At 46.7% G+C, this 25776-nt stretch overlaps 1 protein-coding gene and 1 long non-coding RNA gene across 9 annotated transcripts; one reads left to right on the forward strand and one right to left on the reverse strand.

Moving 5' to 3' along the window:
- Nucleotides 1–475: 475 nt before the first annotated feature.
- Nucleotides 476–2873, forward strand: LOC108351294 (uncharacterized). Of its 7 annotated transcripts, none has more exons than XR_010052817.1 (6): nucleotides 504–613; nucleotides 844–909; nucleotides 1644–1745; nucleotides 2152–2261; nucleotides 2423–2509; nucleotides 2684–2873. It is a non-coding gene; the product is annotated as an uncharacterized LOC108351294 (long non-coding RNA). The 7 variants fall into 7 exon arrangements; XR_010052813.1 differs by having other exon boundaries at nucleotides 607–707; XR_010052814.1 differs by having other exon boundaries at nucleotides 607–707; nucleotides 1705–1745.
- Serpina12 (serpin family A member 12) lies at nucleotides 800–15515 on the reverse strand. 2 transcript variants are annotated; one of them, NM_138825.2, is made up of 5 exons: nucleotides 15321–15515; nucleotides 8912–9562; nucleotides 6803–7073; nucleotides 2408–2555; nucleotides 800–1021 (listed from the first exon to the last, which is right to left on the reverse strand). In NM_138825.2, the coding sequence occupies exons 2-5, from the start codon at nucleotides 9543–9545 to the stop codon at nucleotides 830–832; spliced, it is 1245 nt and encodes a 414-aa protein (NP_620180.2). In that variant the 5' UTR covers nucleotides 9546–9562; nucleotides 15321–15515; the 3' UTR covers nucleotides 800–829. The 2 variants fall into 2 exon arrangements, with proteins under 2 accessions (NP_620180.2, XP_017449517.1); XM_017594028.3 differs by lacking the exon at nucleotides 15321–15515 and adding an exon at nucleotides 12992–13112.
- Between the last annotated feature and the right edge of the window lie 10261 nt (nucleotides 15516–25776).

The following is a 25776-nucleotide window of genomic DNA, read 5'->3' on the forward strand; positions in this document are numbered from 1 at the left end:
AGTGGCCAGAAGCAGACCTTGCAGGGCCAGTTTTCTCAGGCAGGCAGAGACCCCTATTTCCCAAAGGTTCGCTAGTAGAGCCTGCCTTTGACCAGAGGTGTGAGGAACCTTAGGGTCTTCCTCTTGTGACCAAAAGAAATGAACAAATATGGCAGTGATTCCCAGCTTCACCCAAGGCAGCTTTCATCTAATGCTGGGTCACTTCCACTGTGTTCCCGGAGGCCTGGCTGGGCTAGCAACCCTGCCTGGACATTCTGGGAGGAGAACCATGTAGCATGTATGCCGGAGTTCTCAGCCTGGGGCTCACACGGAGAACGAATTCAGTGAGGGATTGGTACTGATTTCCTCAAAGCCTCATCAAGGAGCAGTGCAATCTTCACGTCAGAAAGGGAAGCAGAGGCGCCAAAACGAGACACGTGACTTCCCTAGCAACACCGTCTTCTCAGATGTGATCCCAACTCCCACCCAGATTCTTTTTACTTTCTGTAGCTCCCATCTTTCACGGAGCATCTACCTGGCAGTAGCACATGAGTCAGGGGGAGTGGAGTTTATCACGTCACAAACACTCCCTACCTGCTGGGACGAAGGAGATGTGGGCATACTAGGGGCAGAGGTTGGCATTCGGTCCCAGAATGCTAATGGTTAGGGAGGGCACTATAGATGGGCACAGAGCACAGTCTCTCGAGCCAGCTAGGCTGCGGGATCAGGTAGCGGTGGGCTGTGAGGGTTGGGTTAGAATACACCTGAGGCCCTTCCTCCATGCCAAGCAGGTAAAATGCTTGCAGCCCTAGGAAATGGGTGGGGTCTGAAGCCAACAGGGAATTCTCCTTTATTTCTCACTAGGGTTATAAATCCTTGCCAAGAAGATCATGGAAGGCATGAGGTTCTCATAAATCATCATCAGGAAGGGTGCGTTTAGCTTCATCCTTCGTGGGGTCTCCATGGGCAGTGTCTGGGCTCCCGAGCCTGCAGCTCCTTCTGTGCCCTTCTCATTCATCCTCAGCTCAGCCTTGTGCACAGCCTGCAGAACCAAGAGACAGTCAGTGACTGATGAGCCTGGGGTGGCAGGGGTCGGGGAAGGGTAAGTCAGGTATGGGGAAGCCAAGAGAGGGAGACAATCTGTCACAGTTGCCCAACATCGTATTGAAGGTGGTATTATAGTGGGAGTGCTGAGACAGGGGCATTGCAGTGGGATTTGCTGTCTTCCTTGAGTTTCAGGAGCTCTCTGACAGTGATGGTGCAGAAAGGGGCTGTGAAATATTACTTAGCTCAGCCTGGCAGGGAGTTGAGCACCTAGGTCATCCTGCTCTGAGAGCAGGATCCCTCCCACAGTTCCCTCCCACAGTTCCCTCCCAGAACACCTTGACCTCCTCCCTTTACTACACTAAACACCAGCCAATTTCTCCACCTCCCACACTGGCCACATCCCCTCTCATATGCACATTCCCTTTAAGTGATGGTTTGAATGAGAAATGCAGTCATAGGCTCATGTATTTAAACACTTGGTCCCTAGTTGGTGGCATTGCTTGGAGAGGTTTAGGACATGCAGCTTTGCTGGAGGAAACATGCCATTGGGGGGTGGGCTTTCAGAGTTTAGAGTCTCACCCCACTTCCTGTTCTCACTCTGCACTTCCTATATGTAGACAAAATGTGATCAGCCAGCTTCCTGCTCTGACTATCTGCTGTCACACCTTCCCTTTTAAGGACTGTCTCTCTGGAACTAACAGACTCCAGCAAACTCTTCTGTAAGTTGCTCTTGGCCATGGTGTTTTTCACAGTAGCAGAACACACTAATACACACTCTTCTTCTCTGTTTTTGGATCTTGTTCTTCTGTGCCCCTTTAACCTGCAAACCGGGTTGCTAAATATATAAAATAGTTAAATTTTCATTCATGATAAGCAATGGTTTTATGTTCAAGTATGACTAGATCCCATGCAATGTTCTGGACATAGTTATGCTGCAAAACGGTTATGCGCTATGTCTCTGAAAAGCAAATTTAACTGAGAGTCTTATATTGTGTCCACTAAGTCTGAAGATGCTGTCTACGTGTTCCTCTTTTCTTTCCCTAATCAATAGTTCACTGCACTGCTGCAGAACACTGAGCCTCTGTCTGCCTGTCTCAATGGTACAGTTCATTCCTTCCTTCCTAGATGGCTGTGAGACCTTAGAGAGAAGGTTCTGGTCAGATCCAGGATGCCTATGGGTCTGATGGATGTCCCAGCACTTGGTCAATATGCAGGACATGTCCGGTATAAACCATGTGAGTGACAATTGTAGTTTTAAAGGCTGAATCATAGACTGAGAGGTGGTTTGCCTGGGATTACAGAGCTCTGACAACAGCTCTGACTGAGGCCTCAGGCAAACTCCTGCATAGGAGGGAATGGTAGTCCAGCCAGGCAAGCTTACCTCTCCCACCTTCAGGCTTCGATGAGACGAGATGCGGGTGAGGTCACCATGCTCTTCAAAGATTTTGCTGATGCCCAGGCGGGACAGAACCTTCTTCATGTTGTAAGTAGCCGAGATGTGGAGCCTGGGCACCCACACATCTACCACTCTGTGGAGGAGAGAAGGACTGGGATGAAGAAAAGTGTTCTCTGATCATCCAGGGTGGGTTCCTGGAAAGACGGTGGGTGAGACTTTTATCCTCCCTGCATCGAGCCTCATGAGTCTTTCTGTCCTCAGAGTAGGAGAGGTTCAACTCTTGGATTCAAGGTGCCTCATAGTCTCTGACTACATCCTGCTTCCTACCCAACTTCCTACAGAGCCCATATCCACTAGAAACATCCTCAGGCTCCTTCCCCATGTTTATGACCTCCCCACAGCACACTGAGCTGTGCTGTACCCTGAGTCAGATTAAAGCCCTGCAAGCCTGCGGCTAGAGACAACAGAGCTTAAAACCTCAAACCAGTCAGAGCTGGGGTCGAGCCTATTCTAGAAGTCCCACAACTGGGGCAAAGGACATTGGTCTTCTGAGTTGTGGACACGAGGAAGGCTGCACCTTGGCCTTGGGCCCCTTCTCCATCGTTACTTCTGGCTCTCATAACTTGATACTGTTCGTAGGCCTGATAATCACCAAACTTGCCTTTCTACTTCTTTATTCTTTCAAGAAATAGTTTTTAAGAACATAACGTATATCTGGGGATGGACAGGAAAAGCCCTTGCATTTGACTTGTGTTCCTGCTGGAAGACAGACCAATGCTAAGAAAACCATAGCACTGCACGCCCACAGGTACCGGTAGTGTGTAAGGGGACAGTAAGTATGAACAGCAGCAACAACAAAACAGGTCAACTTGCAGGAATGAGGATTGATGGGGGTCAGATAAGAGGTTTGGGACAAGCCTGAGCAAGGAAGGGAGCTGGACAAGCTGGAATTTCTCCCTGAGTCAATAGGGAGCCATGGTCAGTTTCCAGATGAGCAGAGGCTTGCCCTGGTCTTGATGAAGATTCTGAAGGATGGCTCTGTTGTTCTGCTTAAAATATACCCTTAGCATTTGACACTTGGGACAGCCATGGTTGCTAGGTGATGGGCAGTCGGTATGGGAATCTCAGAGATGTAGGAAAGAGGCCGAGTCCCAATTTGTTTCAGTGTGGGGTTAACAGAGCTTCCTGACACGTGTAGGAGTAGTTGGGAGAAATGGATCAACTATGAACCAGTGGATGGAGTTTGGTTTAACAGAGAGTGGAATTGCCAGACAATCTCTCTCTCTCTCTCTCTCTCTCTCTCTCTCTCTCTCTCTCTCTCTCTCTCTGTGTGTGTGTGTGTGTGTCTGTGTGTGTGTGTGTGTGCGCACACACACACACACACACAGACACACAGACACACACACACACACACACACACACACACACACACACACACACACACACACACACTGAGCACCTAGAGACTATGATCCCATCAGATGTTTGAGGATATCCTGAGTTAAAAGGAAAAGGACTCTGGCATTCAGGGGAGAACACTGGGGCTGAAGACAGGAACAGTGTCATGGTTGACATGATATTGAAGGCTTTCTGCCTGTGGTAGTCACTAGATGGTAAATCTAGAGAGCAAAGGGCTCTAGACTGAGCCCCATGGCACTGAGCTCTAACACAGGGACGGGGGAAGAGAGCCAGCGAAGGAGAGAGGCCAGACAAGCTCCAGATGAGCTCCAGATAAGTTCCAGGAGAAGGTATGGCTGGCTTGTGGGAAAACAGCATCCAGATGATAACCCTGGCCTCTGCACCATGGCCCCTCAGTCGCCATGGTCTCTGAGAAGAGAACAGTGCAAACATCTGATCAAGTGAGTTTGAGGTAGAAGGCAGGGCAGGGAGTAGAGGCAAGTGTTTCACAGCACTCACCAGTGGAGGGGACCAAGGGAACTGAGTCACTGAGAATGGTTAATGACATCAGGAGTTTCCTCCAGGCACACAGGCCTACCAGCACGGGGTCGGGGTGCGGGGCACTGCATGCCTGATGACTGCTGTGGATTAGTCCCTACAGTGTGCTGTCTGTTGTCCTACGCTCAGTGAGAGGACTGAATGACAGGAAATGTTATAGTGTCCTGGTTGCTGGCGATGGCTCCAAAGAGAGCACAGATACTGCTGATGTCAGGAAGCAAAGAGCAAAGTCCTAGAGGGATGTCCCTGAACAATGAAAGGACACAGTGTCTGTGTACAAAACTTCAGCTCTTATCAATGAGCTCTTGTCAATACAGGGCATGGCAACAGATGAACAGATACAGAAAATGAATATATATCAATATATCTATATCTATCCATATCTATCTATCTATCTATCTATCTATCTATCTATCTATCTATCTATCTACCTACCTACCTACATCTATCTATCTATCTATCTATCTATCTATCTATCTATCTATCTATCTATCTATCTATCGGAATTTTACTTAGCTTTAGAGAGTACCACATTTGCATGAAAATGGAGGTCATGTTAAGTGAACGAAGCCAGACTCAGAAAGGCAAGAATGTAAACCAAGTACAGTGATGTGTGCCTGTAACCCCAGTACTCAGACTGCACAGGCAGGAGGGTCGGGAGATCAGTGTCATCCTTGGCTACATGGGGAGTTCACGGCTAGCCTGGGTTACAGGGTACTCTGTCAAAACAAACAGAAACAGAGAATGGAGGAGGAAAAATTCACACATTTAGTGTTTTCATTTGTATGTGGATATAGACTTAAATATGTAAGTATATCCGTGTGTGTGTGTGTGTGTGTGTGTGTGTGTGTGTGTGTGTGTGTATGTGAAATGGAAGAGGACCAATGAAGACTGGGTTCAAAGAGAGCAGAAGGGAGCATAAGAGAGAGTAATGGGAACAAGAAAAACAAAACAGCAAGTTTTCTTTCAAGTATGGACTCTAGATTCACACAGACACATGCGTATAATGCATGTGTGACATGATACCATGGCACGATGTGGGGAAGAAGGAACCAGTCCACACATAGACACACATATGTATGTGTGTTGTGTGTGTACGTGTGTATACACATATATACATACATACATATATACATACAACACACAGATGCATGTATACACATATACGTGTATGTATACACACAGATTTGTATTCATATGAAAATATCATCATGAAACCCATTGTCTTGCATGCTGACTAAAAAATTAGTTTAAATTTTCCAAATGAAATTTTACATCTAAAACTAAAACATAAAAAAGCAGTATTTTAGACCAAACATTAAAAATAAAACCTATTTCCACATCATCCACTTTATAGACTTTACTTTTAAACTTGAAAAAAAAATCCCTCTGGCTACTGCAGGACTGATGGCCTCCAATCCATTCATTCAGTGAGGCAGGGAACCAAAGGTAGGCATGGGCCCTTGTGGCTGGTTGAGGGAAAGGACGCTACTTCAAAAGCCCAGTAGCTTTGTAACCTTGAAGAGGAGGCTGTCTGTTTCCTCTGAGGAAGACCTGAGCTTTTGCTCTGGAACTCTGGGCAACATCCTTGAAGGACTCTGGTGCCTGAATTCTGATGTGTCCTGCATGCTGGGAAATCAGGGGTGTAGGTGGGAGGGCATATGCATGTATCTGTTGGTGTGGTCCCTTCTCTGGAAGAGGATGTAACTCATCAGCCTCTCCTAGTCCTTCCATGGTGGGAAGAGACTTCAGAAAGAACAGCCCATCTCCCCTTTTCTTTCGTCCCCTTCTCAATTGCCCAATAAAGGAAGTTGAAGATGTCTAGACTTTGATCCCTGTGTGTACTTCAGAATAATTCCACACCTACCAGCCACCCCAAATGGACTTGGAAAGTAGGAATATTGGCTCATCTTGTGTATTGTGATGAAATGAAAGTTTCCCTCTAGCATATGTGGTCAAGTGCACCATCGTAAAGAGAGTTGGGAGTCTCCTAGAGAAGAGGTGGACACTACTGGGTTTGGTTACTCCAGGCCCAGGAGGTGCTGGGAGACAAGATGCATCTCTGCTCAGAGGATCCATGTGTCCCTTCAGTATATCAGGTGTCCCTCCTTAAAGATTCCTCCGTGTAAGAATCCATCACTCCTCTTTCTTCCTTGGAAGCTGCACCTTAAATGCCACCTCCTCTGTGAAGCTCTCCCTGACCACTACACTCCAGTGAGACTCCATCCCCCACACTCCCGTAACTTCAATGCATAAACTTCAAGGAGCCGTTCCTCACCAAAATCCTAGACATGTTCTAGTCTCCTGCTCACCTTTACAGAGCACCAGAGACTGTCTAGCTGTGCACTAAGGGAAGACGAAATGAGGGGAGTGTGAGGGAAGAGGGGAAAATGCAAGGGTCTCTGAAGACGAAGCTCTGACTACCTTTTAGAGAGAAGGCTTTTCCATTTGGCAAAGATGTCTGCTTGCAAGCCCTGCTCCAGGAGCCTCAGTTTGCCACTGTCAGGAAGGACAAAGGTGGCCGTGATGTTTCTTCGGTAGGGCATTTCCAAGATGGTGCAGGAGAGCTGACTGTCATAGGCCATGTCGTACATGCCCCTTTGGAACATCATGGGCACCTTCACGGTCTTGCCTTCCTCTATGAAGAAGTCCTCCTCTTTGGTTTGTTTTGGGTCGAATTCATACTGCCACCTGCCTGAGGGGCAGAGACAGACAAAATGACAAATGTGTCTGGAAGAAAAGGAGGAGGCCTGACCCCGCTGACCCCTGGCCACCATCCACCCAGATTCAGGGAAAGTGATGTAGTGTCCTTCTCTGTGTCTGAAAGATGTCTGTGGGAAGCACACAGGCCCAGGGACTCAGTTAAAGGAGCCTGGGACTGACACTGCAGGACTGTGAGGTAGTAGAGTACATTACCCTAAGGCCAGCTGCCTGTGACACTGAGATGACTATAGTTTGTATCTTAACAGAGCGCCACAGGCGGTTTGGCTTTGTGAGAGTGAAAACACTTCGCTTGGTATTCTGAAGCCTCTCTCCCGTGGGCAAGAGAAAAACACAGGGACAGCATGCTTTGGGACTGTGCTGCAGAGCTCTGTGTGCAAACTCCATTTTTACTTATTTGTTTATTGTGCATGCATGCCCATGCAAGTATCACAACCAGAGGGTAGTGCTGTGTTATCTTCTCTGTCAATCTCCACCTTATTTTTGAGTCAGGACTCCTTCAGTGAGCTGGAAGTTCACTGATTGGCTAGACTGACTAGCCAGAGAGCCTCTGTCTCTGCCCTTTTACCCTGGGGGCTAGGGTTACAAATCTGTACCAACTCGCCTGAATTTTAATATCTATGCTGGGAATCTGAACTCAGGTCCTCATGCTTGCAACATGGGCCATTTCACCACCTGAGCCACCTCCCCAGCCTCAGGCTCCCTCTGCTTTAGAATGCCACAGCACTGCACATAAACTCACAGCTGTATCATTTCTAACCTGCTGTCCTCAGAGCCTTGGGGTGCCGACTCCCTAAGTCCAAATCCTGGCTTCACTGCTCTGTAAGGATGGCTTTGAACAAGTGTCTAAATGTCAGTCCTTAATGTGTAGAGGGGGGATGGTGGCAGGCACGTCAGAGGGCTGCTTGGTGACTGAGAGGATGAGCAGACACACAGGCTGTATGGAGTGATTACTCCTTCCTTCTGCATTGTTGCCATTCCTGCTCCTAATGGAGATGCTGAGCTACTCCAGATTCCCCCATATCCCTCTCTGGTCTGGGAGGATGTGGGTTAGGCTGCCACTGCTGCTTCCCTTTCCCTCAGCAGTCATCAGTCTTCCTACACTGGGTCTGTATTTGGAACCATTGCTGAGCCAATGATGGCCTTGCTGAGGCTGGGGAGAGAGAGCCTCTGGTTTTCTTTTTCTTTTTCCTACTTTACCAAACCACTGTGTATATATGTGTTTATTGTGTGAGTACAGATGTTGGAGAACACTCTTCCATATAATTTTTCAGTATCTCCTTTATACTTAGGGAATCTCTGAAGATCAATAAGGGATAAAGGAATCAACCAAAAGGGCTGCCACCACCGCCACCAACATCGTCACTCTATTTCCCCGGCTGACTCTGCACTATAAAGCAAGATGCATAGCATTAGGCCCTAGAGAAGTGAGTTATAGTTCTGAATGAAGAGTTTTAGAGCTTGGAGTAACCCTTCCCAGTGTTCACATCTATGTTTTCTTTCTCATCTGTGAACCAGAGACCCCAACTTCTAAACCAAAGCAGATGAGGACAATCCGCCACAGTGAAAACACACACACATGGGAATCTAGACTCTGCAGTGTTCGTTTCTTCAGACATTTTCACTCTGAACCCCAGGGGATTCAGCTCCTTGGTGGGTTAGGCATCTTGGTGCTCACTTTACAGCCAAAAAGGGCAGAGTCCTGGACTGTTATTAACACAAGGATTTAAACTGAGAGCAAACCAAAGACTGGATCAAGTTTCTAGCCCAAGTCCCTCTTCCTTCCCCACACCCGCATGCCCCTAGCCTTACCTTGAAAGTAAATATAGTTTGTGAGGAGCATCACCGTCCCTGGGTCTATGTTTTTGACCATGTTTTCGATTCTGTTGTGGGTTTTCCGACTGATGTACTTGTTGATATTCTTCTGAGTGTTTTCTAAGTCCTGGAAATTAGTGAGTATCATGTCCGCATCATACAAGTTCTTAGCCAGTTTCAGGAACCTCTGTTGGGGCCTCAGCCTCTGGTCCATAAATAAAGCATTGCCTATGCTCATCTTTACGTCCTGTGTCTCCCGGTTGAGCTTTTGGAGAAGGTAGTGGAAACCCATGTGCATGTCCCTGTCTGACATCTCCTTGAAATTGAAACCCTCCCTGATTTCCTCCAGTGTGGAGTTTTGGGCCCCCAGAGACAGCATGGAGAAGGCAGTTGAGATGCTCAGTGGAGATAAGAAGATGTTCCCCTGACGGCTGTTGCTGGCCAGCCTCTGCAGTAGCTTGAAGCCAAATTCCATGTTGTGCCGAGTAAGCTCCCGGGCATCCTTCTTGCCCCTCCACTCTTGGACCCTGACTGGAGACTCATATGTATCTGGAGCATCTCTGTCCTGCAGGAGACCTTTCACAGTGAGGAGGCCTGCCAGAAACAGACCCAGGCCCAGCACGAGGTTCATTGTCCTTGGGAATTATCCTGTTGAGTAGCAGATCTGAGGTTAATGTGAGAAGAGGAGAACCCTATGGCTCCTGTCTTAGCCACCAGGAAGACCCGTGGGAGAAGACAGTGGCTGTAGGGTGCTGAACACCACAGCCGAGTGCTCTGAGATTCTTGAAGGCATCTAATCTTTGCCGTCTCCTCGGGGGCTAGAACTTATTTTCCCCATGTCTGAAGTGAGAAGCCTGAGCATAGAACATCTTTCTTGCTTTAAATTTTGTTTGCATTTATTTCTTTATTGCTTTGAACACACACACACACACACACACACACACACACACACACACACACACACACACACACACACAGATTAAAGGACAATTTGAAGGAGTTGGTTTCTTCCTACCATGTAGTTCTGAGGCTCAAACTTAGGTCCTCAAGCTTGATAGCAAGTGCCTTTATTGGCTAAGCCCACCACTCTTGAATTTGAGCTCCTGTCTCTTATCTTTATGTGTATGAATGTGTATATGATGCACATGAACAAACATATGCTGAGGTGTGTGTGTGTGTGTGTGTGTGTGTGTGTGTGTGTGCACGTGCGCTGCGCATGTGTGCACTCACAGGTGTGTACATACATGGATAGGAGAGTATACTTTGGGAGGCAGTCCTTGCATTACATTCTGTTTGAGACAAGCTCTCTTCTTTCTCACTGTTGTACAGGCCAGACTACCTGTCCCAGGAGTGTCTGGGGATTCTACCATGTCTGCCTGGCATTTTGCCACAGGACATTAAGAGTAAAGATGTTTTATTGTTCCTGGCCTTCTGTGGGTTCTGAGGATCCAAACTCAGGTCCTCATGCTTGCACAGCAAGTGCTTTGCCCACAGATCCCTAGTCCCAGCCTCTCCTTTATCTTAAGACAGCAATGTCTCAACATCTTTGAGGACATCCTACCCCCCACAGTAACAGAATACTGCAGTGTGGGTGCATGACCGAGAGCATGCCAAAACAACATGTCATCCTCTTGCTACAACTGTTTCATGGGCAAGAGTAGAATTCATCTGAAGTCAGTCAGTGATTTTCCTGGGGGACATACTTAATGGAACTCCCATTAAGTAGGATTGCTTTATGACATAGCCTTAAACCTGAAGCTAGCCACCTCTCCCACAGGTAGATGGAGAGAAGAGAGACAGACATAAAGAGAAATAGAGTCACATCTAATGACACCTTGAGTCCCCAAATCAACCTTTACGTGGCACCCACCCGCCTCCACTTTTCTGAACCAAGCCAATTTATTTCCACTTTGGGGTTGGCTGGCTTGAGCTAGCTTTGGTTTTCTTGACTAATTCTCAGAGATCAAGCTCTCTGTAGAAGATCCTGTGGCCTACAGGAAATGGCTGTGGTCCAGAGATGAACCCCAGTCTTCAGTAGCCCTCTCTTCAGCTTCCCAGGAAAGGGGAAAGGGCAGCATTAGTGAAGACAAAAGACAAGCCTGGCTATCTTTGGGCCTGACCTCTCAGACCATGCACCTCCAAGTGGCACTGAGAACTCTTAGAAACAATAAGTCAGGACCACGACATTCAGTGATTTGGGGGCTACATCTACATAAAGCAAAATCAGGCCTCTATGTGCATCTCTCATGCCACCACTTTTCTCCTGTAATTTCTATTCTCCAGTCTATGGCCCACAGGAAATGGTAAACCATACAACAGTGAAGACCCTTGATTGGAGAAGGAGGCAGGACTCAGCTGAGAGCTGCCTTAGAGAGAGAGCCTGTGGGTAAATGAGGGAACCAGTATGAGAGGAGGAAACTGAACAAGGAAGTCATTCAGGTACCAGCCAGCCTTGGTTTAGTCCCAAAGAAGGATGTTCTGACCCTTTGGGCAGAATTAGATGATGGGTGGATGTGGTCTGTGCCCAGGATTCAGGATGTGACTTATAACTTTCTGAGACAATTGGCTCCTTTCAACCAGTGTCAGGAGCCATCTGAGAAAGGTTAAGGCTAGCAGGTGGCCTTCCTGGAGGTGGCCCACTGTCACTGCATGACCCAAGATGGGTGAGCTCTGAGAGGCAAGGTCTCAAGAGACTTGATCTCAGGATTGCTTCTTGCAGCTGATGTGACTTTCCTGTCACTCTTACATAGCCTAATGATTCCTGGGCATTCGCCCACCCTATTGAGCAGACCTCCTTCAAATCAACACCATGATGAACTTTCATGAATTAATGCTGCTTAGGTGAATTGATGATTTTATAAAATTCCTGATTTGATCTTAGGAAGAAAATTTTAAGAGGTAGTTTTAGTTGTTTGCTAGAAAGAAGTAATAAGTCAGAATCAAGAATAGAGTGTGCCCACTCCTCGTAATAGTAAGTAAAGGCTGCATAGTAAGAAATACAATGTGCTTTCATAATTACATTAAAAAGAAAAATAGTCTGGGACAAATTTGTGTTCAAGGAAAATCATTCATTCTAGGTCAGATCCAAGGATGGAGCCACAGGTGTGTACTATGATAAAGCAAGGCCATGTGAAACTATTGCTTTGAGCTTATAATGAGCTTATAGAATGAAACATTGCTTTGAACTTAATATCAACACCCTTCTGTAACTCCCCTTCTGTGTAACATTTTATCTATGAGTAATTCTCTTAAGAACTTTTATTTAAGAAGGTGAACCTCAGAGCTATTTTTTGGCATGTGTTTGGTACTCTACTGTTTTCCCCGAGTCCCCTTTTTTCCCAGACACTTTATGCTTCCTGGAATCCCATTTGGTAACAATTAAAATTAATTTGCTATTAGTGAAGGTCTGGGCAAAAATAGATTATAGGAGAGAAATGTTAGAATTCATAAAGATGCTTCAGAGAAATTAAAGAAAATAGAAGTCAGCTGGGTGATGGTGGTACACACCCTTAATCTCAGCACTCAGGAGACAGAGGCAGGCAGATCTCTGTCTGAGGCCAGCCTGGTTTACAGAGAGTCCCAGGACATTCAGGTCCACACAGAGGAGTCTTGTCTGTAAATCAGAAAGCAAAACAAAGTGGAGCTCTAGATTCTGTGGGCTGGGCTGTTGACACAAGTGTCCTGGATTAAAATAGAAGCTTGTGTTGCTCAAAGCAGACTGCCACCCTGGGCCATTTCCCAATGCTGAGGAGTGGAAAAGTTAAGCCATGTTACGCCACTCACACAGCCGACAAAACATTCTCCACAGAGGATCTGCCAACCCCCTTGGGAGTCAGGGCAATGTGGAAGCTGGGTGCAAGTCAGAGCAGGCAGGCCAGAAACCTGAGCCAGATGAGTGAAGAAGGCAACTGCTGGCTGTCTGCTCCACCCCCAGAAGCCCTCCTGACACTCCCACTTGCAGTCAGGCTCTCTGTGGTGCTCCACTTCCAGCCCTAAAGGGCTCTCTACAATGCCAGTCTACAACAGGGAGGACTGAGAGGGAATTTCACGCCTGAATGCTGAGCTTCCCCCTCCTACCTGTGTGTTCAGTTAATCTTGGGACATCTGCACCTTCATGGCCTTCTGTAAAAGCCACGATTTGGTTTCTTCCCCATAAGATGCTCTTGCCCGGCAGCTGTTCCACTCCTCAGGACACAGCCCGGTGCTGACCATACCTCCACTTTATAAGCCTGTGATGCTGGCACTACAATCTCAGGTTTCCTGTCCTCCCCTGACCAGCCACGCCTTTGACCTTGTCCTCCCAAGCAGCCCACACTAATCCCATGATTTCCATCTATTTCCACAGACCCTAAAGTGACCCAAATTTGTCAGATGGGTGGGATACTGAAGTAGGCTAATTTTTTTTATTCTGGCAATTAAAATAGTAGGGCAACTGGTTATTTCCCAATAAATTGATGGGTCAAATCTCTTAAATTGAGTAACAGTTTATTGGGTTGTAGGCTGGAACTCATACATGGTTCTCTCTGTGTCTCTTTATATATGAGCATGTATTTGATCCTCGCACAAACTACATACATAAAAAATAAAAGCAAGAAAAAGAAGATAGGCCCCAAAGGCTGTGGGATGCACAGGAGATGGCATTGTGATTCACGGATCTTTTGCATCCCACATCATTTGAGAAAACAGTTGTTTCTTCCTATGAATAATTCACCTCCCATTTATCCCTAGCCAGGGAGAAGCCACTGGGGCAAGTTACACTGTTAGCTTAAAGTTAGCTTCAAGCCTGCACATGACCAGTCCTTGCTGAAGGGACTATTCTTCCACAAAGATACCTAGAGACCTTGTGTAAGTGTGTGTGTGTGTGTGTGTGTGTGTGTGTGTGTGTGTGTATGTGTGTATGTGTGTTTGTACAAGTATGTATATAGATGAATGTAGAACCCTTCTGTTAGCATTCTGGTGGGTTAAGTTCATGTTTATAAAGTGATACAGTGCTGGCCCACAATCTCCACACATCCTCTCTGCATTTCAAATCATCTCCACACTGCAGCTAGTCCCTATGCAATGCAGAGTCTCTGGCAATCATCAGCAGACTGGCTGGCTTAAACAATACAGCAAGAGAAGAAAGAAGCCTGAATATTTACTGCTGGTGTAATGCTGCCAGCAAACATTTGCTGGCCCAGAGAAGGTAAGTAAGATTTGTGGGCACAGTGCCTGTGGGCACAGGGACCAACTATGGAATTGATGGGTTGCAAATCACTTCTCTGGTTAATAGCAGTTGGCTGAGAAGCCGGTCATAACCAGAATACATGGACTACAGACAAACCATACTCTGGGATTTAAAAGCACTCACTTCAGAATAGGGGTCACAGACCTACCTCTCACCTAACACTGTCACCTCTTCTGTCCTTGATGAAGCCACTTGTGGGCTAGCTCTTCTCCATCCAGTGAGACCAATGCACATAGCTGCTTCTGACCAGTTCCCACCCATGGTATGTTGAGTTTTTGGCAACCACAGAGTTCCCTGTTATGTGGGAACTATCCCATGTTGGCCACCAAGAACCTTTTCTTTCCATGCCCAGATGACCCTGTACCCCCTGCAGCCTCAGCTTCCCTCAGATACTTCTTGGAGTTTCCTAGTATGCAACACACTCTCTGGAGCTGAGAGACTCGAAAGACCCTTCCCAGAGGCACACCAAAGTACCTCAAGAGAGGACTAAAGGCATCCCAGGTGTGCTCTAGGGCTAACCTGCTTTAAGGGACTGATAATGTTTTAAGATAAAATTATCTAGAGACAATGGAAAGACCTTTTTCAAAGCAAGTTTGGAACTAAATGGAAAGATGTTTTTTCCAGATGCTAGAGAGAAGACCCACAAGGTAGACAGTTCTAGGGCAGCCTGGGCTACATATGAAAACCTTGACAGGGAGCGGGGGAGAGGAGAGAAATATATAAAAGAGGTGGGGTGGAGGGAGAGAGAATATGCTAAGCAGGCAAGGGGACAGCATGTCTCAGTTTTTTCTCATGAACCTATAAGTTGATGGACGCTTCCTGACTCAGCAGCTCAGCGGGAAGGAAGCAAACAGCCACAGAGACTAACTGGGGCCAAGGAGAGGGCAAAGAGGACTGCCTTGCCTCTGAAGATCTCCCTTCTCTCCTCTCCCTCTCACCACAGTTTTCTTCTACAAATTTTCCAGAAGTAGGTATCCATGGAAATGAACCAAGCCTCCACTGTACCTGCCCAGCACTCCTCTGGGGGCTTTTCTTACATAATTAGAAATCCTTCAAAATCTTCCTCCAATGCACATGGGCTAGAGCGCACACTACCCTTCAGCCTTCTATCCCTGGAATTTTTCTCATGAGGTATAGACTAGAAGCTCTACATCGTTCCGAAAGGAGTCGCATACTCACAGTGGATCCAGGCGCCATCCACAGGCCAAACGGACCTGCCTGGTTTACTTTATTATTTATACCTCCAGGGCCTCCTGAAGAGGCAGAGTGTGGCCAATTGAAGCAGCTGGCTGAGTCTCAGTCAATGGGCTTCCAGGAGCAGTGGCCACACCACTTCCCCTGATGGATCCTCCTTAGCTCCCACCTCTGGAACCTAACCACATTGAGGAGATATATGCAGACCACGCCCTCTGGGCGGGAGCTACCTTAACCCGCCTTTTGCAACTTTTTTTTTTCTTTTAAGTTTCTCAATCACTGTCTGGAGATTGGGAGAGTCAATAGGGGGACCTGCCTTTGGTATTGACATTGAAGAGTCAACCCCCAAATCACCTTTGTCCTCTATGTGGTAAGGGTTGAGAGCTATGCGGTTAGAGGCTCATTCCTTTGCCTTATCTTCACCTTCACTCTTTTTATTTCCCGGTGCTTCATGCTAGTTGTCAGCTCTGACCTTGTAGCACCCCGTGAAGATCCTTTGGAGGAATGGCCTGAGAATGGATGGGCAGATAACCAGATCCATCATTCCTGCTGAGGTGATGAACCAAAGACCTCAATGATTGGTCTTGACCGTCAACTCGATGGGATTTAGAATCACCATGGACACAGATCTGTGCAGGGTATATGCATTAGACTCCTTCAGATGAGAAGACCTACCCTAAGTGTGGACAGTAACCTTTAGTGGACTAAGGTCCTAGACTGAAGTTTCCTCAGGAAAGACTGAGCTAAGTGCTAACGTTCATCTTTCTGTTTTCCCCGGCTGCCTCATGCTGTCATGGATGCTCTACCACCAAGGACTGGACCCTCAGACTGTGAACCAGAACAAACCCTTCCTTCCTTGAGCTGATTTTGTCAGGTCCCCTGTCATGGCAATGTAACAAAGTCTAACACACGAACTGATGTGCCCCGGTCTGGAGTCACTTGAGATGGTGACTTCGTGTTTCTGTCACGTATTTAGTAACATGCTGCTCGGACTTTGTTCCTCTGTGCTTTTCTGCATTTCCCAGATGGTGTGTTCCTTTTGGAGTTAAATTCTAAATGTTTAAAATGAGATAAAATTCTTCTTCCTACTTTGCTCACTTCCAGAGTCATAAGGGATGATGTTAGCACCTTCTGAAAACAGTGGTCCTGGTTAGGAAAAGCAGTAGCCTCGCAGGTCAATTTCCCATTCTGTAGGTGAACTGCCACATTCAGCAGACTCATTGGGCATTCCTGTCCCACAAAGTGATGATTCCCAGCAGCTTCTGTGACTCTGGAAGATGTGGCTTCCGTCTCTATATGAGCAGATGGAAATCCAGGAGAATGTTTATACAAAGACTGATCCACTGTGAACTGCTGTAGTCATGACCCCAGCCACTGAGACTGTGGGTAATAGGGAATTTGGGACTTGGAGCCCTCAGCAGAAAGATCCCTGAGTTGGTCAAGCCTCCAGTCCCAGAGACTAGGCCTGCCTGGGGATATGTGCTGGGGTCAGAAGCAGCATACAGTCCGCTCACGCTGTAGATGTACTGCATAGAGAATGGGCCGTGGCCATCACTGGTGGTCTCACCTTGCCAGGGGCTGCAGAGGTGGAGACTGAGAGTGATTGAGTCAGGTGCTGACCCAGAATCTGCAACTATACAGTGGCTTGGGAGGGAAGAACCCTGCCCACTAATGACAGGGTGGGGCCTATGTGAGTGCTATGGCCACACCTGCCCATCTCTTCCAGACACTATGCTCCAGACCAAACTCCCACAGGAGACATGCAGGGGGAGTCTTGGGTGAGAAGCCTAAACCACTGAGGTTTAGGGAATGGTCAAAGTCAGGCAGTTGTCAGAGGCCTTAGCAGAGGAAAGACCAACTTCTTCCATTACGAGACCAGGAGGCTGCTGCTGACCACATATACAGTATGGCCCAAGTATTGGACCTGGTGTCCATCGGGGGCTAGAAAGGTGCAAATAATTGTCCATCTGGGTTCATTGCTATAAACTGATGGCTTAGAATCACTGTTTTGTGAAGGGGCAGAGGGGGCACAAAGAATCCACAGTCTCTTTCCCTTCCTCCTTGATTTTCCTAGTAGACTCTACAAAGGATCTCAGAACATTTAACATTTAACATTTAACATTTAGCATTTAACATTCCTGGATTCAAAGTTCTGATCTGAGGAGTGCATAGGAGAGCAGAAGGGCACATGCTTGGTTTGTAAGGACTGAGAAGAAACTCTGAGAAGTTAAAGGAGATGACTGATCTTCTGATCCCATCTGGAGAGCTGAGGATTGCTTCAAAGATGGGACACTCTTTAGCTTGGTTCTGAAGGATGAATAGGAGTTCTCCAGGTGAAAACTTAGGGCCAGAATAGCTCATTAGAAGTCTTGCAGCCCACAGGAAAGTGAGGGCTGATCTAAGGATTACAGAAATTGAAAATGCATCTTTGACCTTCTGGTTTCTTAGTTGCACACAGGGACTACTCTGTCTCTAGAGCAGCATTCTCTGCTCTGCAGTCTCTACCTCCGTCTCTGCAGCCCCCTCCAGAGTGTATTCACTAGTTCTGATCCTGGCCTGGCATATACGCAACACAGGCAGAGTCCTCACTCTTACCCGGGAATGTGCTGACCTTAGAGCTTTTGATGAGGAATTCCTCTGGAGAGCTGGACTGAGCTCATGTAGAATAAAGCTCAAAATTCTCCAAAGGGCCATGGTACACACATGCTCAGGGTGGAGAATCTTTCCTCTCTGTAAGGGAGTTCCTTCTGATGTCCCCCAGAGGCATCTAGGACATCATTAAAAATTCCACGGCTGGGGTAGATGGCACAATTGGCAGTGTTTGTTGTACAAGTTTCAGGATCTGAGTTCAAGCCCTAGAACTCATGTTTTAAAAAATAGTTAGGAATAGCAGTGTGTGCTTGTAATCCTAGAATTAGGAGGCAGAGATGGGAAGATCATGGAAGCATGCTGGGACAACTAGCCTAGTCACTCAACATGTTTCAGGCCAATGAGAGACCCTGTCTCTTAAAATCAAGGTAGTACAAGCGATGAGATTCCATTGGTAGAGTTCTTGCCTATCGTATGTTAAGTTCTGGGCTCAATCCCTAAGACTGTATGAGCTAGCAATCAGGAAATAGAGCCAGAAAGATTGGTCATCCTCAACTTCACAGGGAGTTTGAAGTCAACCTGGCTACATGAGACTCTGTCTTTGAAACACAAAGTGGATAACCCAGCTGAGGTTGTCCTCTGACCTCCACTTATATGTTATGTGGTCCTTCACAGACATAGACACACACACGCACACACACACACACACACACACACACACACACACACACACACAGAGACGCTCACACAATAATTTACTGCAAATTAAATAAATATTAAATAAAATGTTTAAATAGTTCAAATATAGATATTTCAAATGTAATGCAGCAAACACCAACAACAGCAACTGACTATTTGAGTTTTTTTTTCTTTTTTCTTTTTTTTTCCGGAGCTGGGGACAGAACCCAGGGCCTCGTGCTTGATAGGCAAGCGCTCTACCACTGAGCTAAATCCCCAACCCCAACTGACCATTTGAAAGGGGTCCTCAAGACAGATTGCTTGAGGTCTCAGCCATAGCCCAGCCTTCTGCATCAGCAAGAACCCCCAGGGTCCATACAGGTTGGCTGGGAAGAATGCAGCAAGAATGCTTTGAAGGGTTGTGAGGGGCCACTCTGGATGTTCTACTTCCTCTGTCTTTTGCCCTGCATCTGCAGAACACAGCAGTCTCCCCTGTCTTGTCAGTGGCCTGTGTTCTGGCCTCATGGTGATTGTGAGTTCTGTGCAGTAGACCAGTTTTCCTATAAGCCAAGGTTTCTTAACCAGGTCTTTGGTAGACTCAGGACTCTAAGGCAGGTTTGCCTCTGAACCCTCTGTTGGCTCATAGACTCAGAAGGACCATGAAGAGCAGCTGTGGACATAGCATTTGGGGGAATAGCTCTGACCTGTGTCACTCCTGCCCAGCCTGCAGCCCTAGAGCTAGACATAGGCAGGGCACATGATAAATTGCCTAAATTGCCTAAGCCCTTGGCTCACTCTCTCAAGGCAATTAGACACACACACACACACACACACACACACACACACATACCATGAGTTCCAGGCCTTCCTTTCCCTCTGTCCCTCTTCCTCAGAGCTCCCACAGTTCCCCATCTGCTAACATTTTTTCCTTTCTGTCCTCGTCCAATAACCTTTGGTTTCTAATGAGTTCTTTATACTTTAAGCTTCCACCCAACTTGCCCAGCCTGCCTCTGCCTGCTCCCCATCCCCCAACCCAGCTGCCTGGCTGGGTGGCCCCATAGAAACTACTTCTGCTTAGTAACAAAGCCGAGAGTTCAAAACTCTTCAGAGAAGCCCAGGCTGGCCTTTTCTCTTCCATCCACCAAAAGCATGGAGTTCCATGGTAGGCTCCTCCAGTGCTTGGCAGAGTCATTAAAGGGGCCTAGCTTGTGGAGTCCAGTTGCTGGGTACTCAGTAAGCCTCCCATAGAAAGGTGAGAATTCTTTCTTTCTCCAGGAACCAGCTCAGGATTCATGGTTCCATTCCTGTGATGTCTTTGAGCCAAATCATCCAAGCCCAGATTCCTTTCTGGGTCCAGGACACATATTTACCTGGCCTTGGCCCCACCTCTCAAGTCCAGGCTGAGAGTCTGCAGCTTGGCTGGCCCCTCCCCCAAACTCTGGGAGGTTCTGGGCCAGGACAGAGGCATTGAAGACCAAATGTGTCTGAGGAAACTACCCTTTGCTCTGGTTTACCCATCTTTATAATGAGCACTAGGGACCTGCAGTAATTTACCTGTGTAGCCCAGTTCTTGAAAGTCTTGATGGCAACCAATTTGCTTGGAATAATACAACCAAAGCCTGTGTTAATAATTGGCACTCTAGCCAGGACAGGATTTTGGGATAAGAGAAAAGCAGAGGATACAAGAACAGAATTCTGGGAAATAGTAACACAGGAAAAGAGTTCAAATTGAATTTTTTTAAAAAAAATCCACTAAGTCCATGTTTTTACTATACTTTGAGATAAAACCATTAATTGGAGTTCAGCATTATGAATCCACGTGTGCATGTAAACACAAACACACACACACACACACACACACACACACACACACACACACACACACACCACACCCCTTCCACCCCCAGCATCACCACCCCCACGACCCCTGCACTTAATTTTTAGCACTCCATGAAGTTATGGCTTATGGCTTCACTATACAGATTAGACATTGGAAGTTACAAAGAAATCTGTTGAATATTTTGCCTTTGCATGGCTACTGAGGGGAGTTCATTCTTCTAGGGCTATCAGTTTAATAATTAAATGTGAGGGTGGGAAGGAGAGGTGGCTTGTTGGTTAGGAGAACTTGCTGCTTTTGCAGAGGATTTGTTTCCCAGCACCAACATGGCGGCTAACACTTGTCAGGAACTCAAGTTCCAGGGAATTCAACACTCCTTTCCAGTACCTGCAAGGCACCAGACACACATGTGGTTCACAGTCAGGTAAAGAATTCATGCACATAAGATAAAGATAAATAAAACCCTTTTTTTTAAGTATTAAGAAAGAAAGTTCAGGAGAAGATGAGGAAAATCCTGATCATCCTCACACCTACACATAAAGCCACTACTGCTAAGCCCTGAACACTAGTCCCATCAACAGTCTTGTCCTGGTGGCTGTCCAGAATCAGGAGCATCAGGCAGGCAGCATACACTGCTCTCTTCAGCAATAGTTTACCTCCTCATCCATCCTTTCCTGTCAAAGTGGAAGAATGAGAGTCGGCATGGGTACTGGAGATCTAATGTGCTGATCAACCAGACATGTGTGGGACAGAGGGAAAGAACCCTAGGCTACCTCCTGGGAGCTCACAGACCAAGGAAGCATAAGCACTGTGGCTACTGCCACACCTGAATTCCAATCCAACCTCTCAACGACCCAGGGTTGACCAGTTGCCTTGGTCGTTTAGGCATCCAGAGACATTCTCAGAGGAGGTGGCATCTGCCCCACTATGAAGTCTTAGATTTTCCTCCTGCGTCACGGCAGCCCCAGTGAGGTCACGGAAGAAGTATGCTTGTCAAAGCCACAGGAAGCACACAGCCCAGAGGCCTTGAAAAGTATGTACCCCAAAACTTGGATGGGAGCAAGAAGGTGCCTATAGGAGAAGCAAGGGGAGCAGAATCAGGCCAGGCTCCCATGTAGACAAACCCCATAGTGCTCATGCCCTCTGGAAGTACAAAGAATGGGCATTGGGCCTCCCTCTCGGCCACTCAGGTGACACTGAGGTGGCCCACAATCCCACAGTCAGAAGAGACTGAGTCCTATGCTGATCATGTTGCAACACCTCTCCCAGGTTACCACACATCTCTGGTGTCTCATTGTTTCCATTTATTTAATGGGATTTATGACTGAAGTAACTCCATTGTTCCCTTCAACAGTTAGCAATCCCATCAAAAGCCATGGTCCATCTGAAGGAAGCAAATTAAAAATAATTAGTAACAATCACAGTAAGCAATAATAATTAGTATTAAATAATAAGACCAAGATGGTGAGCTAGCTCTACTCACCCAAGTGACACATTCTGTTCTGTCTACATACTCCTACAAGTAGACTATGGGTATCTGTGTAGTAGGCTTGGAGAAGGACAATTACATTCTATCCAATGGGAAGGAAGGCTGAGGTCTGCATATAATTTGGGTAGCACTGACTATCTTCTAGCTGGGTGACCCTGGACCTTCTGTGCTACAGGAAAGGAATGGATGGAAAGGCTTATCTCAGTGGGAAAAAGCAGTGGAGACACCCATTCCACAGAAATGTTCCATGAACCTCTTAAGGAGCCTGAAACCAGGGCTAGTCACTACACCAAAAGGAGGACTCTTGAGTAGGGTATAGCGGCACACTCCTGTAACCCCAGCAAGAACTATGAAGGCAGAGGCAGGAGGATTTTGAATCCATGGTTATCCATGGATAAATAGTGAGTGTGAGTCCAACCTGGGCTATAGATTGAGACTCTTTATCAAAATCTTCCACCAACCCACCTTAGTCCAAAAGTAGAAGAGGAGGAAGAAGAGGAAGAGGTGGAGGGGGAGGAAGTGGAGGAAGAAGAAGAAGGAGAAGAAGAAGGAGGAGGAGGAGGAGGAAGAGGAGGAGGAGGAGGAAGAAGAGGAGGAGGAGGAGGAGGAAGAGGAGGCAGAGGAGGAGGAGGAGGAAGAGGAGGAGGAGGAGGAAGAGGAGGAGGAGGAGGAGGAGGAAGAGGAGGAGGAGGAGGAGGAGGAGGACTCTATACACAGTCATCCCACAGGTCAAAGATAAAGAATATCCCTCCATGTTTTCTCCCAGAGGCAGTGGTAGCAAGTGAACAAACCAAGCCATCACTGGAAGGTAGGTTGCCTCTGTGAAGATGTGCTGGGAGCTCGAGATGCCTTAGTCTGTTTACTGACACCAGACAGTCCTTTTGCAGGGGACTGACTTCTGAGACAAGAGCAGAGTAAACTATGCTCCTTGAAAACTAAAATACAAATGAGTTATGCCAGGAAAGAAACCCAAGAGGGCGTGGGTTTGGGGTGAGGAGGAGAGATGCCATCTTTAGGGAGAATACAGGGTGGAGGAAGGGAGGGTGGGGCCAGAGAATTGTATCTGGAGTCAGGAATCACATAGGCTCTGTCCCTGCTGTGTCCCACTACTAGAGAAGGCATTCCTTAGGACCTTGATTTCCTCATCCAGGAAACTGAGGAGAGGCTTGAGAAATTCCAGCTATGAAGCCAGCAGCTGTGAAAGGGACAGTGTGAATGACAACTGCCACCCTTCCACCATACACACAGGGTCTGAAAGGCCTGGTGCAGTCTCTTGTATTTATTCTGACTGGGAATGAATTTTGAGATCCCCCCCCCCCGTGTGTGTGTGTGTGTGTGTGTGTGTGTGTGTGTGTGTGTGTACACGCATGTGTACAGTGCTGTTGGAGGCCAGAAGGGAGCATCTGCTTCCCTGGAGCAGGAGTCACAGGTGGGTATGAATTGTCCATTGTGGTCTCTGGGAACTGAATATTATGCAAGGCTTTAATCCCAACTCTCAGTATTTCAAGACCAGCCTGGTTTACATAGTGAGCCCTAGGCCAGCCAGGGCTACATCAAGAAAAAAAAAAAAGACAAAGAAGTACTTAGGTGCTCAGTGTAGAGTCCATGAGGTAGTAAGTGCTCAGGGTGGAGTCTATGAAGTAATATGTGCTCAGTGTAGAGTCTGTGACACTGTCATTGAAGCCAGCATTCTGCAGGCTCTGATAGAAGGTCAAAGTTTATAACAAGACATCATAGGGTTTTTTTTCTTTATTAACTTGAGTATTTCTTATTTACATTTCGATTGTTATTCCCCTTCCTGGTTTCCGGGCCAACATCCCCCAGACCCCCCCTCCTTCTATATGGGCTTCCCTTCCCCATCCTCCCCCCATTGCCACCCTCCCCGCAACAATCATGTTCACTAGGTGTTCAGTCTTGGCAAGACCCAGGGCGTCCCCTTCCACTGGTGCTCTTACTAGGATATTCATTGCTACCTATGAGGTTGGAGCCCAGGGTCAGTCCTTGTATAGTCTTTGGGTAGTGGCTTTCCCTAGAAGCTCTGGTTGCTTGGCATTGTTGTACATATGGGGCCTCAAGCCCCTTCAAGCTCTTCTAGTCTTTTCTCTGATTCCTTCAACGGGAGTCCCATTCTCAGTTCAGTGGTTTAATGATGCCATTCGCCTCTGTGTTTGCTGTATTCTGGCTGTGTCTCTCAGGAGAGATCTACATCTGGCTCCTGTCGGCCTGCACTTCTTTGCTTCATCCATCTTATCTAGTTTGGTGGCTGTATATGTATGGGTCACATGTGGGGCAGGCTGTGAATGGGTGTTCCTTCTGCCTCTGTTCTAAACTTTGCCTCCCTATTCCCTGCCAAGGGTATTCTTGTTCCCCTTTTAAAGAAGGAGTGAAGCATTCGCATTTTGGTCATCCTTCTTGAGTTTCATGTGTTCTGTACATCTAGGGTAATTCAAGCACTTGGGCTAATAGCCACTTATCAATGAATGCATACCGTGTGTGTTTTTCTGTGATTGGGTTACCTCACTCAGGATGATATTTTCCAGTTCCAACCATTTGCCTATGAATTTCATAAAGTCATTGTTTTTGATAGCTGAGTAATATTCCATTGTGTAGATGTACCATATTTTCTGTATCCATTTCTCTGTTGAAGGGCATCTGGGTTCTTTCCAGCTTCTGGCTATTATAAATAAGGCTGCTATGAACATAGTGGAGCATGTGTCTTTGTTATATGTTGGGGCATTTTTGGGGATATGCCCAAGAGAGGTATAGCTGGGTCCTCAGGTAGTTCAATGTCCAATTTTCTGAGGAACCTCCAGACTGATTTGCAGGATGATTGTACCGGCCTGCAATCCCACCAACAATGGAGGAGTGTTCCTCTTTCTCCACATCCTCACCAGCATTTGCTGTCGCCGGAGTTTTTGATCTTAGCCATTCTCACTGGTGTGATGTGAAATCTCAGGGTTGTTTTGATTTGCATTTCTCTTATGACTAAAGATGTTGAACATTTCTTTAGGTGATTCTCAGCCATTCGGCATTCCTCAGCTGTGAATTCTTTGTTTAGCTCTGAACCCCATTTTTTAATAGGGTTATTTGTCTCCCTGCGGTCTAACTTCTTGAGTTCTTTGTATATTTTGGATGTAAGCCCTCTATCTGTTGTAGGATTGGTAAAGATCTTTCCCAAATCTGTTGGTTGCTATTTTGTCCTAACAACAGTGTCCTTTGCCTTACAGAAGCTTTGCAGTTTTATGAGATCCCATTTGTGGATTCTTGATAGCAGAGCATAAGCCATTGATGTTTTGTTCAGGAAATTTTTTCCAGTGCCCATGTGTTCCAGATGCTTCCCTAGTTTTTCTTCTATTAGTTTGAGTGTGTCTGGTTTGATGTGGAGGTCCTTGATCCACTTGGACTTAAGCTTTGTACAGGGTGATAAGCATGGATCGATCTGCATTCTTCTACATGTTGACCTCCAGTTGAACCAGCACCATTTGCTGAAAATGCTATCTTTTTTCCATTGGATGGTTTTGGCTCCTTTGTCAAAATCAAGTGACCATAGGTGTGTGGGTTCATTTCTGGGACTTCAATTCTATTCCATTGGTCTATCTGTCTGTCTCTGTACCAATACCATGCAGTTTTTATCACTATTGCTCTGTAATACTGCTTGAGTTCAGGGATAGTGATTCCCCCAGAAGTCCTTTTATTGTTGAGGATAGTTTTAGCTATCCTGGGTTGTTTGTTATTCCAGATGAATTTGCAAATTCTTCTCTCTAACTCTCTGAAGAATTGGATTGGTATTTTGATGGGGATTGCATTGAATCTGTAGATTGCTTTTGGTAAAATGGCCATTTTTACTG

The sequence above is a fragment of the Rattus norvegicus genome, chromosome 6, assembly GCF_036323735.1.
Source record: "Rattus norvegicus strain BN/NHsdMcwi chromosome 6, GRCr8, whole genome shotgun sequence".
In the NCBI taxonomy this organism is placed as follows: Eukaryota; Metazoa; Chordata; class Mammalia; order Rodentia; family Muridae; genus Rattus; species Rattus norvegicus.

Coding starts and splice junctions, on each gene's coding strand:
- Serpina12 (NM_138825.2), bottom strand. CDS start 9,545: ATGAACCTCGTGCTGGGCCTGGGTCTGTTTCTGGCAGGCCTCCTCACT. Junction 7,074..8,911: donor AAACTATATTTACTTTCAAG/GTAAGGCTAGGG, acceptor TCTGCCCCTCAG/GCAGGTGGCAGTATGAATTC. Junction 1,022..2,407: donor GAAGCCTGAAGGTGGGAGAG/GTAAGCTTGCCT, acceptor TTGGTTCTGCAG/GCTGTGCACAAGGCTGAGCT.